The sequence below is a fragment of the Sprattus sprattus genome (genome assembly GCF_963457725.1).
Source record: "Sprattus sprattus genome assembly, chromosome: 9".
NCBI lineage: Eukaryota > Metazoa > Chordata > Actinopteri > Clupeiformes > Clupeidae > Sprattus > Sprattus sprattus.
The window spans coordinates 25385865-25404577 of NC_137928.1; the positions used below are offsets into that span (position 1 = coordinate 25385865).

An 18713-nucleotide genomic window follows, 5' to 3' on the forward strand; every position below is an offset into this window, starting at 1 on the left:
GGGGGCAGGTGCTCAAAAAAAAAAAAAGGGCGCCCATCACCAAAATTATTAATGAAATTAAATGAAATCTCTCTTGCTCTCTGGCTTCCACTCCCTTAACGTCTGATACATCAAATGATGTCTGGGGTGCCTTTTTTCTGTAATTGGTCCACCTCACCATGCTTGCATCAAATCTGAACTTGGGGAATACTCCAGCCACCCATTTCTAGAAAACCAATGCTTTTGGAATGACCACCCTTCATAATTTTTTGGAGGAAAAATTCTGGTTGTCGTTGTAAAACAGGCAAAACGAAGAGATAAATATCACGTTAAACAATGTGGGACAAGGATAGCATGACCCCGAGAGCTAGCATAGTTTACCTGCTATTTTCTAGCTGTGAATTCTCGTGACATTTATAAACAAGCATTCAACATAATTTCGAAATAGTTTAAACTGCATTTATACAACACAAAATATGCACTTTCAGACAAATAATGTCATTAAACCTGACAAACGTCAGTAAACAGCTGGACAATGCTTTGAAATCAAGTTAGTTGTCTGTTTATTTTTTTTAGGAAACGTCGGACCAGTCCGGTTTTCAGACGTAGGCCTATTGTTTTCAGCGGCACTAATGTTGTTAATTTATACAACGTCGGGGGATTGCACAAACACCGTCATTACCTGTTTGTCTGATGCAGGTCAGTGAAGAAGTAGGCTGCACCTGTTGGCCTGCCGCTCAACAATGATTTGGGGGATGAGGAGGGAGGGGCGCGGAGGGGGCTTGTGAGCACCTCAGATCATAGGCAAAGAATACTTATTCTATGTCTATGCCGTGGAGCATGTCGGGGCGAAACTCTCACAAGAACTCCAAATAAATGCCCCCTCAGATATCAAAACACATGTGGGGAAATTGATGACGAGAGACTAATTTGTATTCTAGAAATATTGATGATTGAAAAAAAAAATTGGTCTCCAGAAAAAAAGGGCACTTTTTCTCAACCAGGGCACAAGGGCTGGTGCTTGAGCACCACTTGGGGTCAATCTGTGCACGTGCCTGACTCTAAGGTTCTTCTGCTTGCATAATTCAGGAAGAAGATGCATTGAGATGGCAGGAAGAGATTAAATGCTGCAGATTGTGATGGACATTTCTTGCAAAGTATGTTTTCTTTGATTTTCTCTGGACACGGGTCAAGAGTTTTACACAGGTCAGTAGTGGTAGCAACAAAAGCGCTAGATATTATACTTTGTTCGATTTTTTATGATTCTCTAGTGCAGGGCCACTCAATTAGAAACCAAATTTCCATTCAGTCCAGGGTCCGGAACAGTGACAGTCAAATCCAAAAACATAACTCCAACAAAAACTTGCAAAAGGTGTATTGGTCTGGCCTTATTTGTGTGAAAGGTGACACTTTTTTGTGGTTTACACTTGGGCATAAAAGGCCAGGCGGAGGCACTGATGTAAGTGTTCATTAGTGAGTGTGCTCCTTTATTTGTTTTTCACCATATTCATGGTTGAAAAGGCAGACTCACAACAGTATGTTGAGGTATGCACGCTCTTGTTGTGTGGCTGATCTAACTATTACACTGCATGTTGCTTGGTATTGCAGATGGTTTATTTTTCTGGCCCTTACCTCTGCGGGTATTTTAGTTTGAAGTGTGCATGCTTTGTTTCATACACTGTAAAATAAATAAATAAATAAATTAAATTTACGGTGAAATTTATGGCAACTGTGGTTGCCAAAAAGCATACCGTAATGTCTTATACATTGTCACCGTATTTTTTACAGCAATCTGCTATAAAAATAACGGCTATAAATATATATGGTAATTTGCTTTTAAAATAACAGTATAATATAAACCTGTTTACGGTAATTTGCTTTACAATTAACAGCTAGTGTAAAAATAAAACTGTAAAATTTATGGTGAAATACTGGCAGCTGTGATTGCCAGAAATTCTCCGCAAAAAGTACGTTCGTCAAAAAAGCATGTTTAAGGTAAACCAATTTTAAAATTACTGATAAACACAGCACAACGGTATGATACAGTATATTTTAATGTGTTTTGTTACCTGCTTAACTATCAAACTCAGACATATATATTTTTTACCATTTTCTATTTTCAAGGCTGAAAGAATGTGTTGGGGAAACTTTCCGTATGGCAGACCGTTGTGTGGCAAAAGCTCTGACGATCTGTATTGTGGCAAACGGTCTGTATGTGTGTAGTGGCTAAGGTTCCCTTCGTGTCATCAGTAAATCCAATTTAGATTAATTAAGATTCATGAATTAGGATTCATTGGGTTATTTCTTATTGTCACTACTATTAGCATTATTAATTCTGATCTTTAATCCTGATTTGCAACTCCTTTAGGTAGCAGCTAGCTGCTAGCTGTCGTGAGGTACTCTTACAGTTGTTATGCTAGTCAACTCCCATCATGAGCTGCATTGCCTGCTCGTAGAAAACCCGTAGTTGCATCATTAACTGAGACCGAGGATCTTTGGTTGAAAATAAATAAGGTTTAGGGAGGTTATGACTGGTTCACTGGTTATGAATGATAATGATATATATATATATATATATATATATTTAAGCAATATAGCACGAGTGGGAGTGGGGTAGGTAAGGGATAATCCCACGGGTGGTGTTCGGCCGTAGCCATCGAGGCCGAAGGCCGAGTGGCGTAGGCAACAACACCCGTGGGATTATCCCTTACCTACCCCACACCCACTAGTGCTATATTGCTGTTATAAAACAATTCTACTGTCAACAAATTAACATTTCAACACGAAGTTATTGATTAAAAATAGTTTATTTCGCCATTGTTTCTCCGCAACAAAAAATAGTTCCATTGTCAACGTCTTGGTTTGGAATTTTAAAAACTTTGAATTAACGGTTATCATCAATGCAAATGTTTCATCGCGGAGTGATTTATTTTTAGCTGTTAAAAGTCCCGTAACTGTAGGTATGTTGACGAATAACCTATAGCATGGAACATCTCTCGTCCAATCAGAAACAGCTAAATTACGCGCTAGAACCCAATTGTTTTATAAATATATTTATATATACATACAAAATAAAAGTATCCAAGGTGTTTAGTAATTTCTCAGAAAGTACAACATTTAAGTGGAACTTAATTTAAAGAAGAATGCTAATGCAGTGCTTTACAAGAAATATAGTAATTATGGTGTAATTTTTCATAAAGGTAGCCTTTATGAATAATTTAATAACTGGAGTGGTTTGTAACAAACTAGGCTACAAAACAAGTCAATTGAATTTCATTGAGGGAGATAGGCCTATCAGGCTGTGTGGCTCATCTTGTCTGCAGGTTGTCTGGGAATTCCCCGCCCCTTCACTGCATTTCATTTGCTCAGTTAGTCTGGCGAACTACTCAATGGAGGTCCACTTCAGTCACGTAATTGGACACTCCCTTAACCAATCAGACCAACGATACTATACAACGATACAACGATCGGTAATAAAGCACACATCTTTTTTCCAGGGCAAGTTTCTGTTCTATTTTCAAAGAAAACTTGCCTTTGAAATCATCCAAGACAGCCACGAGAGCAGTATCGGAGTTTTGCTGTGCTTCTCTCTTTGCTTTCGCTTTTGTTACATAGTCGTGGATAGTTTAAATCCGTCAATGGCGCGCCAGGTAGCCAATAGCCAGTTTGTGATTGGCTCCAAGGATCCTTACAATGCTGAAATAGGTTTGTATAGACGCTTCGCCAGACTGAGTTTGGAGGCAAAATCAAATTGGCCGGAAAAAGAGGGGCGGGACTTCCCAGACAAGTCTGCAGGCCTATGGAAGATCTTTCTGACTAAACATATGTCAAAATGTTGTTGCAGTAATCAAGATCACTTTGATCTATAAGACCTAATAGGTCTAATTGAAAGTATTGGAAATGTCTTCCTGAAATCTTCTCTCGCCTCACGATTTTGTCTTAGTGATATTTATTAGACTGAAACCGCGTTCACAGTCGGCGCTAGATGCTTGGAATGTGCCACAAATGTCAAGAAGTTGTACCAGATCTGGAAAAAGCTCACTTTTCAGTGACCAGGTTACAATATCAGAAAATGACTTAAGCAGCCCGCTTTTCCTTTTTTCATCAACCATGAACTTGAATTTGTTGTATTGTTGACAAATGCGTCCCCTGATCGCATATTATGCTTCCTCCAGAAGCGCTTCGAACCTTTTCGCCAGATTGGTCACGTCATTCAGACCATGATCAAATTCACTAACTGCACGACCCAATGTATCCGGCTAAAAGGCAGCCAACTCAGCTCATTTTCAGGGAAGCGGGCATCCAAGTGCTCACAAATTTTACGGACAAACAGCATAATGTCACTTGTATTTACTGCATGTTTTCCCACCAGCGAACTTTTCGCGTTTGCCTCCGAGCAGAATTTGCAGATCACGCCACTCCTTTCTTCATATGTAAATATGTCTGAAAGTTTTATCCTACCTCAGTTTGGACTATTTCATCTATCCACTCATGTTTAAACGTTAGGCAGACCTTTTTCCGCGGCACCTGCTCTGCCTTTCTTTTCGCCATGGTAGCCTATAACTGCTGGAGCAGAGCCCGCCAAGAGAGCTAAAGGATACTTTGTATATTAACATTCTAACGCACATCCGGCTTGGTTGTCAGACATGGCAGTATTTTAAATGTTTATTACCTAGCCTACATCCCCTTTGATGCTCAGATTTTGAACCCCTAAAAAAAAATCGTTTGTGCGGTCTGAAAAATGTGCGTGGTCTGCAAAATCTATTGCGCGGCCACTTCGACTGGCCTGCGCGGCCGCGTGCGCAGCTTAGAGGGAACATTGCTCTTGACTAAGCAAGTTCGTGTAGTAGCTAACTAGCACTAGCTGCTGTTAAGAACTGCTAAGGTTGCTATGGCAACTGGTTAGTATATATCAGTGTAGTAGCTAGTCAACTCCGGTCATGAACTGCATTGCCACTCGTCTGATCTACGTGAGGAAATATAGAAACCCGTGGCCAAGTAAACAGAACTTTAACTTTAGGTCGTATGGTACTACATGGTATTAAAAAGTTAAACATAATTTAAGTTTTTATCAAAATTAATTTGCCTTCTCGCTGGAAGAAGACCACTTGTGAATAACTCACAATTGTAACCATGTCACAAGATTCCATAACGTTAAGTTTTGGTGCTGGAACCTGTGGAAACGCAGGCCGGTGCTGAAAGGCACCAGCACCGCCTCCGGCCCGGCCTTGGTGGAAACGAGGTATTTGTGATGAACTCATTCTAATCCGTCACAGCACTCTGATTTAGAACAGGCCAAGAGAGTGGTCCATGGGACTTCTTCGACGTTCATCCTAAAGAACCTGTTGTTGTCAGACAGTGGAGATTACGTGACCAAACGCTGGAGAAAGGGCATGCTCAGGGAGAAGATAAATCACAACCTGGTTGTTGTAAGGACCAGTGCAATGTTACGGTACTTAACTTTCATGACCACAAAGAGTGGTTGATGAAGAAGAAGAACGAAAGTCATGGCAACAGACTGCAGGTGTTTAAGAAGACAGACCAAGAAACATATTCAAGTTTGACCAGACGACTTTGGTCCTGGACACCAGGCTGCCAATGGAATCTCTCCCAGGTGATCAGAGGGGTGAAGTTGAAGTGTCCAGCAACAGCACCACGGTGCGCCTCTCTATCGACAGGTCTCAAGTCAGTTACGTTTTCCTCATTTGGAGTGGGGATCAGTGCTGCCTAAGTTTGACTGATAAGGGGAAAAGGGGTATGAGAGGAAGTATTATTGGAGAATTTCATTTCGTAAAGCCAGGTGAGAGACTCACTCTACCTTGCAGCCGTACGGACAATGAAGAGGAGATTGTTTGGCATACTCCAGGTAAAGTTCTCTCCATCGATGTGCCTCTATTCCGCAACATGTCTTATCAGGAGGAAGAGGACATGTACATAGATACAAGCACTTACGCTCTGGTCACCCTGTCTGTGGAAGTCAAGCATACTGGCAGATATACATGCAAACCAGATTATTTAGGTGAATGGAGTGGAGTGGTAGTTGAGGTCTTTGTTTGCTCCGACCTGGAAGACACGCGTGTGCTGTTTTCACTGGGAGAAACTGCTGCACTGGTCTGTGGTGCAGAATTAAATGTGACTCGAGTGACATATACGCTTTATCGCCATGTAGACCAGGAGCAGGAGCACCCGTCTCTGAAGCTTGAAGAGATGAACGTCATAAAGGAGATGTCAGCAAGGTCCAGTGGTCAGTTATCCCTGACTTTATCCAACCTTACTCTAAATGACAGTGGACTGTACAGTACCTTGCGTAAGTATTCACCCCCTTGGATGTTTTACCCTTTTATGGCTTTTATAAATCAGTCATGGTCAATATAAGTTGGCTTTTTGGACAAAAAAATTCACAAAATAGCTCTCTTTAATGTCAAAGTGAAAATATATTTCTACACAGTCATGTAAATTAAATACAAATATGTAATGAAAATAAGTGATTGCATAAGTATTCACCCCCTTTATCACCCCCTTTATATAGACTGACCTAATTCAACAGAGGTCCAGCCAATTGGTGCTAGAAGTCTCACAATTAGTGATATGGGGATCAGTGTGCAGTAAATGTGTCTCAAGTGATTGTAGTATAACGACACCTGTGTCTGGAAGGTCTATTCACTGGTCAGTATTCAGTAATCAGTATTCCTGGCTACTGTTACAACATGAAGACCACAGATCACCCTAAGAAACTCAGAGAAAAGGTTATTGAAAAGTACAGGTCAGGGGAAGGATACAAAAAAATGTCCAAGGTTCTTAACATCCCCTGAAATTCTGTTCAATCCATCATGAAGAAATGGAAGGAATATGGCACATGTGTAAATCTGCCTAGATCAGGCCGTCCTTACAAACTGAGTGACCATGCAAGAAGGAAACTAGTAAGAGAGGCCACCAAGACACCTATGACTACTCTGAAGAAGTTTCAAGCTTCAGCAGCTGGTATGGGAGAGACTCTGCATACCACCACTGTTGCCTTGGTTCTTCACCAATCAAAGCTTCATTGAAGAGAGCCACTGTTGAAAAAATGCTCCACTTTGGTCTCATCAAACCACAGAACCTTCTTCCACTTGACCATGGAGACTTCCACATGCCTTTTGGCGAACTGTAGTCGATCCTTTTTTTCAACAGTGGCTCTCTTCCATAAAGCTTAGATTGGTGAAGAACCAAGGCAACAGTGGTGGTATGCAGAGTTTCTCCAATCTCAACTGCTGAAGCTTGAAACTTCTTCAGAGTAGTCATAGGTCTATTGGTGGCCTATCTTACTAGTCTCCTTCTTGAACGGCCCCTCAGTTTGTGAGGACGGCCTGATCTAGGCAGATTTACACATGTGCCACAATCCATCCATTTCTTGATGATGGATTTAACAGAATTCCAGGGGATGTTTAGTGCCTTGGACGTTTTTTTGTATCTTCCCCTGACTTATACTTTTCAACAACCTTTTCTCTGAGTTGCTTAGAGTGATCTTGGGTCTTAATGGTTTAACAATAGCCAGTAATACTGATTACTGAATACTGACCAGTGAATGGACCTTCCAGACACAGGTGTCGTTATACTACAATCACTTGAGACACATTCACTGCACACTGACCCCCATTACACAAATTGTGAGACTTCTAGCACCAATTGGCTGGACCTCTGTTGAAATAGGTCAGTCTATACAAAGGGGGTGATAAAGGGGGTGAATACTTATGCAAGCACTTATTTTCATTACATATTTGTATTTAATTTACATAACTGTGTAGAAATATATTTTCACTTTGACATTAAAGAGAGCTATTTTGTGATTTTTTTTGTCCAAAAAGCCAACTTATATTGACCATGACTGATTTATAAAAGCCATAAAAGGGTAAAACATCCAAGGGGGTGAATACTTACGCAAGGTACTGTATGTTTGCCGTATGTGGGGATATACTGAAGAGGAAGAACTATTTTGCTTTGATAGGAAAATCTTCCTGCTCTACAAGCATCCATTTGGGGTCGACTCTACTTTCTACAGAGGGTACTCTTCACTGATGGCCTGTGGGCTGCTGGGGATGGTCTGTGCTGTGATCTCTGCTCTGTGGTACAAAATTGCCGTCATTCCTTTGCCATATTTCATCAATGTAGACTTAACATCATATTGTATAGCATGCTCTCTTGAAATGTATTTCTCTGATGCATGTTTGATCTGTGTTGATTTCTTAGATGTGTAATGTTAGGTATTATGCCTGTATTGTTACTTATTTGATCTGTCATTAAAGCCTGACCATATATGCCTTTGATACCCATGATGTGTTGAGGGTTTCATTGTGTGTGTCTGTGTGTGTTAATGTGAATAAGTGTGCATGTGTTTCGGTCTGAATGTGTGCGTTTGTGTGTTTTGCTCAAATGTCATTCTCTGTATAGGCCAAGCACACCTCACTCCCCATATCCAACATAACCTAACAGGAAACAATGTGTAATATCACATTTCGAAACCTTACACTGAACCTGGTTATGATGATGTAAATATTGGGAACCCAAAAGTAGCTTGGAACAAAATCATCATCATGACGCTCAGGTTGCTCCATTGCTAATAGTTTATGCAATCATATAGTTGAATATCAAAAACGTAAGCCTATCGGTCACCCCTTTCTTCTGGAGTATTGTAGCCAATGGCTGATGAAAAATGAGAAATCAGCTTGATCAACATCATCATAGAGAGGTTATGGGGTTTTAGTAAAGGTGTGTTAGGATATAGCTCATAGGCCTAATACAAACATTCAATTCATTCATAAATTGGTTAATTAATTGCAGATACATATGTTACTTTTGGTTACTTAATTTCTTTTATAAATAACTGTCGAAGAGAGGGATGTCATGTGCACGGTCCTGATCCTTTCCTAGTTTTAAGTTATAAATATTTGTCAGATTTTGGAGAAGAACTGTGATGCTTTACTTGATGTACTTCTATTCTGTAAATGGGATGTACTTCTATTATATAAACCTATAGTCAATGGTCACTGTGTAATATTAGAGCTACATCTACAAAGTTTTTTAAGGCATTGTACAAACACTTCGTATAGATTCCTTTCCATTTGTCCAAATGTTTATTACTTGATGATTGCCTATGATTGCTTAAAGCCACCGTGGTCCCTTCAAATATTCATATTGTGTGGGCATTTGAGTGTGTGCTCATCTGATAGTGTGGGTCTCCTTTGATATATACTGGAACAAAATTATTTGTATTAAAATCAACAGAACATTTTTAAACAATAACTAGCAATTTCATTTCTTTTATTATAATGTAGTTGTATGTGAGACAGTATGGTAGGTGGTTGGTCATATGTGCACTTCTTAGCAATGTGAACATGTCTAACTGGTCCTCCACAAGACATCAGTCATACATGGTCTTTTGTTGGATGTAGTGTGAACTAACATCATTGTTTGTGGATACATTTGTTATGAATGTATTCTGGTGAAGATTATTGTAGATCAGGACCACATACATTAAAATTTGACTAAATCTATACCGTGCCAAAGGGATGGTTCACCAAAATGTCTATCTGCGGACCTACAGTAGATGAACATCATCATCCAGTTGACATCTCAGATCATGCCACTCCACTGCAGGGATGTATACACCACCTCATCCTCTTGTTTTTTTACTTCTCTCTCCTCCTTCTCCTCCTCTTCCTTGTTCAATTTCTCTCGGGTGGCACAGGGTGAGCAAAGCACTACCGTCTTCTTCACGTTTGAGCCGAGTCGAGCCATCGCCAGGATGTCACAGAGGGGAGTGGTTGTGTTCATTGCAACACATAGGGCGATGAAGTGAGCGTGAAAGCAGAGCGGGTCACCTGTGAAGAAAAACAGGACAGGTGTGTTGTTTCACAGGTGTAGGGTGTAGGGGTGGCTAGAGGTTATCACAGTCTGTTAGCCTGTTCCTGTGGCACAACTTGTCTTGCTAGCTGCCCAAAACCCCCTACATAATGGGTTAGATTCACAGGGAACGCACATAGGCTACTGATGAGAAAAGTGTCTATCTTTACTGTAAGTAGCTCTTAATTAAAGTCTGCTAAATAGAAACAAAGAAGTGGATGGGCCTTTAAGAGAGGTTGTATAAGCAGAAATTGCCAAAATAGCGTTTCCTTATATAAGCTGACAAAATTATTTTTTAAAAGTGCTAAGGTCTACAGACTAACAAAGAAATTCATCCAGACAGCTCATTTCAACAGTGTACCACAGGTGGCCGATGCTGTTGGCTAACAAAAAAGTAATAGGTTGTCTTTGTGACAATGACAATAAAGTACTTTGAACTTTGAATGTATTGATGTAATATCTGAGGTTTACCAGGGTAGACCAGGTAGTCTCCACCAAATTTCCCAGCAGAGGTCAGGCAGAACCCTCTCCTTCGCAGGTCCCGGTACACGAGGAATCTCGTCTGTGATTGCTCATCCTGCTGTACTGGCCAGCTGGCGGACAGGAAGTCTCTCTCATCACTGTGGTAACCGAGACCCGCCCGGGCAGTGCACAGCTGGACAGTCATGGCAGAGACAGGAAGAGAGAAGTCCCGATCCAGAGCCTCCAGACGCTCCCGAACCGAGCCCTCTGACACAGACACACACAGAAAGATGAGTGAAAACTTTATTGTCTCTAAAGAGTCACACACTCAAAGGATGACAGTGGTTACGAACATTCCCGGATGGTAGGTACGGGAGGTATGGATATCGGAACATAACGCATGCCTTCGCACACTCACCGTTCTGTGTGTCAGTCATGACCCTCTGTAGAACCCCTTTCTTGTCCTGAAGAGCGAGGGAGCTCTGCACTTTATGACGTTGCTCAAGGTCCTGTCGGTAATGTTCAACTCGTTCCGAGTAGTCCTCTTCTTTCTGCAGGCATAAAACAAACACTAGCCTATTCAGCATTCAAAAAAAAATCAGATGCACTTTTAAAAACAAGCGAACTTTTTGTTTTGTATTAAGTTACAATAGAATACAACTTACCTCTTCATCTCTTATTGGCAAGACCATCACTTTCCCGTCTTCAGCTAGCAGACGTGCCTCCTCGTCAAGAAGTTCCAGCGGTCGACCCAGCCTAGTGTTCTGTCGTGGCTGTCGGGATAGCGAGCCCACCAAGGATCCGATAACCCCAGCCTGTCGGGCCATCTTAAGATCGGCAACACGCCACAGAAGAGGTGTGGATCCACACATGCTTATTCCAGCTAAAAGGGGATTCTCGTCTGAGATATAGGCGACGTCCACTGTGGACGTCACACAATCACCATCATCAACTTGATCCACACTCTCGCTGTCGCCTGTCAAGTGTATATGTGTAACGCCGTCGGACATATCTGTCGTACAATGACTTAGCGAGCAATTAGTAATTGTGACTTTAAACTTAACTTGATGGTTCAAGGCCTTTTTCATAGTTTGGTCAACTTCAAATGGCACTTTGTATCAGTAAGGCTACCTATCCAATGACTAACTTTATACTGTAGCCGAAACGTGCACATGTTTAGTCTGCCTCTGCTGTCAGCAACATCACGAGTGTGAAAACACTTTAAACGTATCCTGCATTTAACGTCTATATGACACTGAATCCAAGAGAGTTTAATATATTTACTATAAAAAAATTGTAAATGGTATGCCGCTAAATGAAAATATCCACAAGTTTCAAAATAGCTTCATCGATGGTGTTCATTTATATTCTTCCTCGTTGGTTTAAGAGTCGTTTCAACAAAGTTTAGCGACATCTACTGTTCCGGAGAGAAAAGTTCAGTAGCGTCAAATTTGACAGGTCAGCGTTTTTCTGGACACTCCTACATTTCAGCGGCAAATTCTGACCCCTCCCCAAATATGCAAATATCCCCTTATCTATATGACACTGAATCCAAGAGAGTTTAATATATTTACTATAAAAAAAATTGTAAATGGTATTCCGCTAAATGAAAATATCCACAAGTTTCAAAATAGCTTCATCGATGGTGTTCATTTATATTCTTCCTCGTTGGTTTAAGAGTCGTTTCAACAAAGTTTAGCGACATCTACTGTTCCGGAGAGAAAAGTTCAGTAGCGTCAAATTTGACAGGCCAGCGTTTTTCTGGACACTCCTACATTTCAGCGGCAAATTCTGACCCCTCCCCAAATATGCAAATATCCCCTTATCCTCAGTACATTCAGAATTGAATTCCTCTGGAGAAATTATGGATAAGTGAGTCAGACACAAAGGTAGGAAATTACTTTCCTGGTAACCTATTTAGGTTTCCTCCGGTAGGAGGTAACCTATTGTTATTGTAGGCTTTCTTATTATGTTGCTGCAATGGGAGTCAATGGCAGCCCCTAGAACCATATGGTAACTTTTTGTGAAATTTGGCACACTCATTAAGGACAGTCCCTTCTTCATTCACACCAATTTTCATGGCTCTCATTAGACCACTCTAGCGCCACCAACAGGTCAAAGTTGGACTTTTGTAAACACACGCAACTTTTGAACCGTATGCGCGATTTTCAAAAATGAGGTACCATTAGATTCCCTGGATCAAGACGAATTAAACCCTACCCATGGCGTCAATTTCCGGTTATATAGATTTTCCGCTATTTCCGGTTTTATCAAAAACCTTTGAAAGCCTACTCCTCCTACAATTTTTGGCAAATCTTCATCAAAATCACCAGAGATGATCTTCAGACCTAGCCTCACAAAAGTTACTATTTAGAATTTTGATCCTCACAACCGTTTGTCCGGTACAGCCACTCAAATTTAGCAGAAAAGTCGCCAAACAGGAAGTGAGGTCATATCTTGGCAAATCTTTGACAAATCAACACCAAACTTGATATGTCACTGGAAGACACTACAACATGTTGCCATGTGCAAAGGCAACTTCATATCTTGAAAAATGATTGATATAAAGCAAATTGGATAGATTGTTAACGCTAAAACAATGCTTTACACATCAACAGGTCAAAAATGTATACTCTGATTGAATCACAAGTTCATGTGAAGACACTTGAGAATGTTTAGAACACAAATCTGAAAAAAAAATGACTGTAAGATGAAAAGTAGATTTTTGGTGAATATTTGAAATACGCATGCTTGGCTAATTGCTAGGGTGTTTCTCAAGTCTGCCTCTCTGCTCCTGCCCCTCTGGTCTTGCGCGCGTGTGCGCTCCAGATTCTCTCACACACACACACACTCACACACACACACACACACACACACACACACACACACAGGGACAGGGACAGGCTCCTTTGACACGCGCAAGCACACACACACACAACATTTAAGGAAATTTACGGATGACCACACCCCTTCTCACTCTTAGCTTGAAGCCATGGCCCTTGAGGATCTTCAAAGTAATGCATTTGAAATGTAATATCCCATTGGCAAGTCTGCAGCATGGATTTTTCTATACAGTGACAAATTGTCACAAAAATAAATTTTTCCCTGGTTCGCAATGTCTGGAGGAGGAAACCGCCATCGCTGCTTGCAGCTATATTTTGCTCTTGATTTTATATTTAAACAGCGTTCAATTATAAAACGGACTCCCTACTAAAAACTTTTTTTGTGTGTGTGTAATACGAAATACCCAACAGTAGCCAATAGTATTTAGTGGGCTTCTGTAAAAGACCTAAGAAGTTAGAACCAAGGTATGTATTTAAATGTCTATATTTACGTGAAGGATTTGCTGTAGTTTTGTAATATTTGTATTTGTACTGAATTGTAAACTAATAAAACTTACCTTTTTATTCTTGTGTGGTAGAGGGGGAGCTCATATTCCTTTTTTCTCAGCTGTACCATATAACATTTTTTTTTTAAATTTTTTTAAACATGCTTTCTATCGACTAATTGAAAACCACACCAAAGAATAATGATAAAACATTTCAAAAGACATTATTAGAATGTACAACAAAGAATACAATTTATGTCAAATACAGCATCAATATCATATGTAAAGAATAAAAAAAATGTAAAAAAACATAATTTACTTAATATAAATTATAGTTTTTTTCCTCCCTACAAAATATTATAACTACATTCAATTGTAATGTGAACTCCTGCATTAAACAATCCCTCACAAGAAAGTGTTCTCAATGATCACGGCCTGTGGGGCTGTCTCCTCCACATCACCACTAGAGGGCGTCTGATCCCTCATGCCTTCTTCGGTTAAGGGTGTGCAGCACATCTTCTTCAAACACTCCTTCCTACAGGGCAGGCTGCAGGGCCAGTCCTCAACTACATTGCCAGGCACAGCTGGCAGTACTGCCTCTCCATTTAGATTCTCTGTGGCAAGCTCAGGCTGGACTGTACACATGGTCACTCCAGCACTGCGTAGTGTTTCCGTCACCCCGGCGACGACCTTATCCGGCCCCTCCCACCAGCAGCGGGTGTTCACGTGCACGTGCACGGAGGCTACCAGGCACCTCTCGGTCAGCTGCCACACGTGGAGCTCGTGCACGCCCTCCACGCCGTGCCCGGCCACGAGCCTGCGATGGAGCTCCGGCACGCTGAGGCCCGGGGGGCAGCTCTGCAGCAGCAGCAGCCCCAAGCGATGCGCCTCAGGCAGGGCGTAGGCCAGCAGCACAAGCACGGCCACCATGGAGAAGGCTGGATCCAGGTAGACCAGAGAACTGCACAACTCCTGGGGGTGGTGGCAGTCAGGACTGCCTAGCAGTGCAGTCAGCGCGTTGGCAAGAGCTAGACATGGGCACAGCAGGTCACGGAGGGTGGTGTGGACCTGTCGACAGCTGCTCTGCTGAACTCTGGGCGGGTCTTTGTAGAGTATGGACAAAGGAGGGACACGTAGGTTGGCAGGGTTTCCTGAGAGACAGCGAGAGAAAGAGATGTACATTTAAGAGTTGATGACAGATAATAAATACTGTGTTAAAATCAATAAAAAAACTATTTTGTATTAAAACTATTTTATAAACCTCTATCTTTTTTTTTTTAGGTGCACTTGTAGTTTGTTGTTACAAAGGAACAAGTTAACTGCCTTTAGGCCTTTGGAGAAACTTTGATAAAATGTAGAAATCATATCAGGAACAGGGAACATGTTGTACAAAATGCAGTCCTTGTAAGACTTAACTCTTTTTTTATTCTTTCTGAATTACACTCTGCTTTCCATTACAATTCTTCTTTTGTTTGATGTCTAAAAAAAAGTATATTATATAATTCTATATAACACTATATTTTCTATCCAGGCTAATACTGCGAATACCACACTACACCCTCAGACTTTCAAACAAATGGCTTGTGTTACAGTGTTCCTTTCTCTACAGTTTCCCACGACTAGCCATGGCCAAAAGTCAGCCATTTCCTCCACTGGGTGGTATTTTAAGTTTGAAGTTGCTTTTGACAGGACCAGATGTCACCTGCTTAATCCAAGATCTACTTGGGAAAAGCGACATGTTCTCGCAACCTATAATCAGTAGAGCGTAGAAGGAGGGTTCTTTGACTACCAGTGAGTTAACAATGCCCTCCAGATGAACTAGAAGTGACAGGGGAGAGGCTGTCCTCACCGGTGTGGCCGACGCAGCAGGTGTTCATGGGAACCTGAGCCGAAAGATCTGTCAGCTCAAGATCCCTGGCCTTGGACTGAGGAGGTTCATTTCTAGGCTCCTCCGAGCCTCTTGGTTCTGAAGAGGGTGACATCTCATGATGGTTGGACCCTAGAGACTCAGGGAGGGTCACAGAATCGCTGTCAGGATCCAACACGCTGGGAGCGGCTGGGTTACAAAACAAAAGGGACCCATCTCGAAGAGTTCCACTAGCCGACTCATCTTCGGTGACTTCTGCCACAGCTACAATGACCCAGATAATTATGGTTAAAACACACCTTGGGCGTTACATTTGAAATTGCAACTACTACAGCATCGCTATCATAATCATTCCTTAAATATAATCATTTAAATGTTTTCTGTTACACTGATGAAAATGAAGTATTAGTATTAGAAAAAGACGTTTCATGGTTAGTTCAGAATGGAGTCAGTCCACTTCATAAAGAACTCAGGTCTCTCTCACTGTCAATCATATTCTTCACCAGAAAGACCAGTAACTTACATAACATGCACCTAAAGCCTCCATGGAAATAAGAAATCTTAAAACTCAAAATGTAATTTTGTAAAGTAAAGGAGGTAAAGGCTTAAGTTCAGAGATGCGCTGAGCTGCACAGGTGGGCCAGGTAAGTGAGACCCAAAGACCTTACCTCTCTCATCTGACCCTAAGTCAGGGGTTTTCGTGGTAAAGGTAGACCCCGCTGCTCCAAAAGGCTGGGCCCATGTGAGGCCCAGCACAGCGGTGTTGAAGAGCAGGCTGAGGGCACTAGTCACGGTAGCCAGGACAGGCCTCTGGATGGGGTGCGGCTGGAAGACGTGGTTGAGTATCTCTAGTGTGACGGACACACACAGGGAGGCCAGGAGCAGCGCTGAGACCAGCGAGCCGAACGGTTGAAGGCGCGGCGTAACGGATGAGCACAAGAGAACAGAAGTGGAGTCACGAGTGGAGATGGGCGCGGCGGACATTTTAGTCAGATTGGGACGAGCGGTGCTGAGAGGAGAGGAGCTGGGGTTGGGCTGGGAGGTGCTGTGTGAGTTTGAGGAGCTGATGTCAGGGGAGGGGGGCAAGTAGGAGGAAGAGTGAGGAGGTGTGCGTCCAACCCAGTGTTGCTGGAGTGCCAGGTGGAGGAGGATGTAGAGGGTGTGGAAACCATCCACCATGTTGATGAGGCAGTTGCAGAGGCGGCTGACGACGACCTCGAACAGGAGGAACAGCAGGGTCAATCCCAGCATGCATCTGTGCCCAGTGCTGCTCTGCAACCTCACATGGCCGTCCATGGCACCTATTGGCCACAGGTGAGATTCACTTAAAAATGATTGAAATCTGACTCATACAAAACCTTCCAGTTCGATAGATTACCAAAATGCTCTTTTCGAATGTGCATACATTTAGGCTCCTGATCCCCACCCTCCCAGTTAATCTACACACACCGACATACACACACAAGCAGGCAGTACCATCAATGCATGAATAACACTCAGACAATTATCTGATTTTCTTTGTAAAATAGCAAATAGCAGCTTCAGAGTGGAATACTCACTGACACTTTTGTGACCAGTGTCACAACAAAGGAGAACAGTCTTTCGAAATGGAATAACTTGAAGCTCCAGTTCCTTTCACACTACTGAAGAATTGGCTTGGAGCAAGGTCCAGCACAAGATGTCCAGTGGCATATTGGGTATGTAGTCTGTCAAACGGTTTCTCACATGACAACCGCAGTTCGATTTATGAAAGAAAGTCCTGGTACCTCCAACCTGACCACAGAATCCAAACCACAACTCAGGAAGGGAGATTGAGAATACCCTCAGTATGTAGGCTATAGGCATTTGCAATTCTATATTTTTCTACTAGACGCTAACAAATATGTACGTTCATCAAAGAATAATTAGGGTTAACAATCTCAGTTTCGGTTTGTTTATTTGTTGAAGAGGGACAGTGTACATTAATAAACCTTAAAAATGTAAATGTACCCAATTGTAGCCAAACGGCTAGTTTCCATTGGCAGTCCCCCTGCCAGAGTGTTAATGGCTAAACAACTTAAAAAATTCATTAACATATCAGAGTGACAGTGAGCATCACCTGTTTTGCAGGCACTGACAGTTCCGTCGAATTTCGGTTTTACGTGCCCGAGCCACTTCATTAGTCAAGACAGACTTGCAGCCAAAGATATCATGTAATATTTCACATGCATTTCAGAAAAATATTGGTAAATTTTGGATACCAATGAGCTCCTAGCTCTTTCTAGCATTAAAATGAAAATGAAATCTCATGAGTAAACCAACCTGTTTAGTAAAGACAATCAGTTTTGTGATCACTGACAGTGGATCTCGACGGAGGGGTGGTCACGGTTCCTCTGACTGGATCTGACTGTGGCAAACTTTCCTTGCCGGTGGTCAGCTCTCTCCGCGGACCGTCCTGTCCCACGCCCACCCGACTCCCTCTGTCTTAATCGCTGTCATGTGAGTGAATCTATCTTCGTCATCCTTTCTTATCCCCTTTTTTCTTCTTAAAATCTCGTCAAGGGTCACCGTCATTACATATCAAAGTCCATCAAACCCTGACCTCATCGGCCAGTTAAATAGGTGATGTTCTGCTCAAAGACTTTCCAAGGGTCTGACACTTTACGTAATGGAGTAGGCTGTTCATGAGGACAATGTTGATGAAACAGTGCAATGTGTTGGCATGCTTCCCTTACTAAAATGGATTAACTTATTTTTTGAATAGACTGTAATTCAACATGTAGACAAGGCATATGCCTATCCTTAGCCTGTTGAACCTGATGGGCTGAGTTATAAACACTAGAAGTCTACCAAACCAGAATATGAGATGAAGCCATGGGCTACTACATGCATTTACATAGGCCTACTTTGCCACCGGACCTAGAACACCCGTTATAAACCACTAACCATTCACACGTAATCGTGTAGCCCTCTCCTTTCTTAAAAAGAGGACATACCTCCTGAAGTTGTCCTTTTAAATATTTCAAAAAAACAACAACTGTGAAATAAAGACAACCAAATGAATGTGAGTTGACAAGTCGGAAAAGCCTCTTTCATCATTAAACAAACACCCGCGCACATTCCGAAAGACTGTGCAGAACTGCAGAAGCGAGCCCGCGAAGAAGTTTTTGATCACTTGCCATAGTGGTTATAACAGCTGTCTTACTGGAAACAGGATTT

The 18713-nt window shown here is 41.9% G+C and overlaps 2 protein-coding genes across 2 annotated transcripts; both read right to left on the reverse strand.

Annotated features, from left to right (window-relative positions):
• Nucleotides 1-9585: 9585 nt before the first annotated feature.
• tsen34 (TSEN34 tRNA splicing endonuclease subunit) lies at nt 9586-11330 on the reverse strand (the record flags this gene model as incomplete). The annotated part of the gene is made up of 4 exons (XM_080844919.1): nt 9586-9836; nt 10330-10587; nt 10739-10871; nt 10986-11330. The coding sequence occupies 4 exons, from the start codon at nt 11328-11330 to the stop codon at nt 9589-9591; spliced, it is 984 nt and encodes a 327-aa protein (XP_080701045.1). The 3' UTR covers nt 9586-9588.
• Nucleotides 11331-14053: 2723 nt separating this feature from the next.
• LOC308369726 (proton-coupled zinc antiporter SLC30A1) lies at nt 14054-16811 on the reverse strand (the record flags this gene model as incomplete). The annotated part of the gene is made up of 3 exons (XM_080844240.1): nt 14054-14799; nt 15498-15779; nt 16184-16811. 3 exons carry the CDS (start codon nt 16809-16811, stop codon nt 14054-14056), a joined length of 1656 nt encoding a protein of 551 aa, XP_080700366.1.
• Between the last annotated feature and the right edge of the window lie 1902 nt (nt 16812-18713).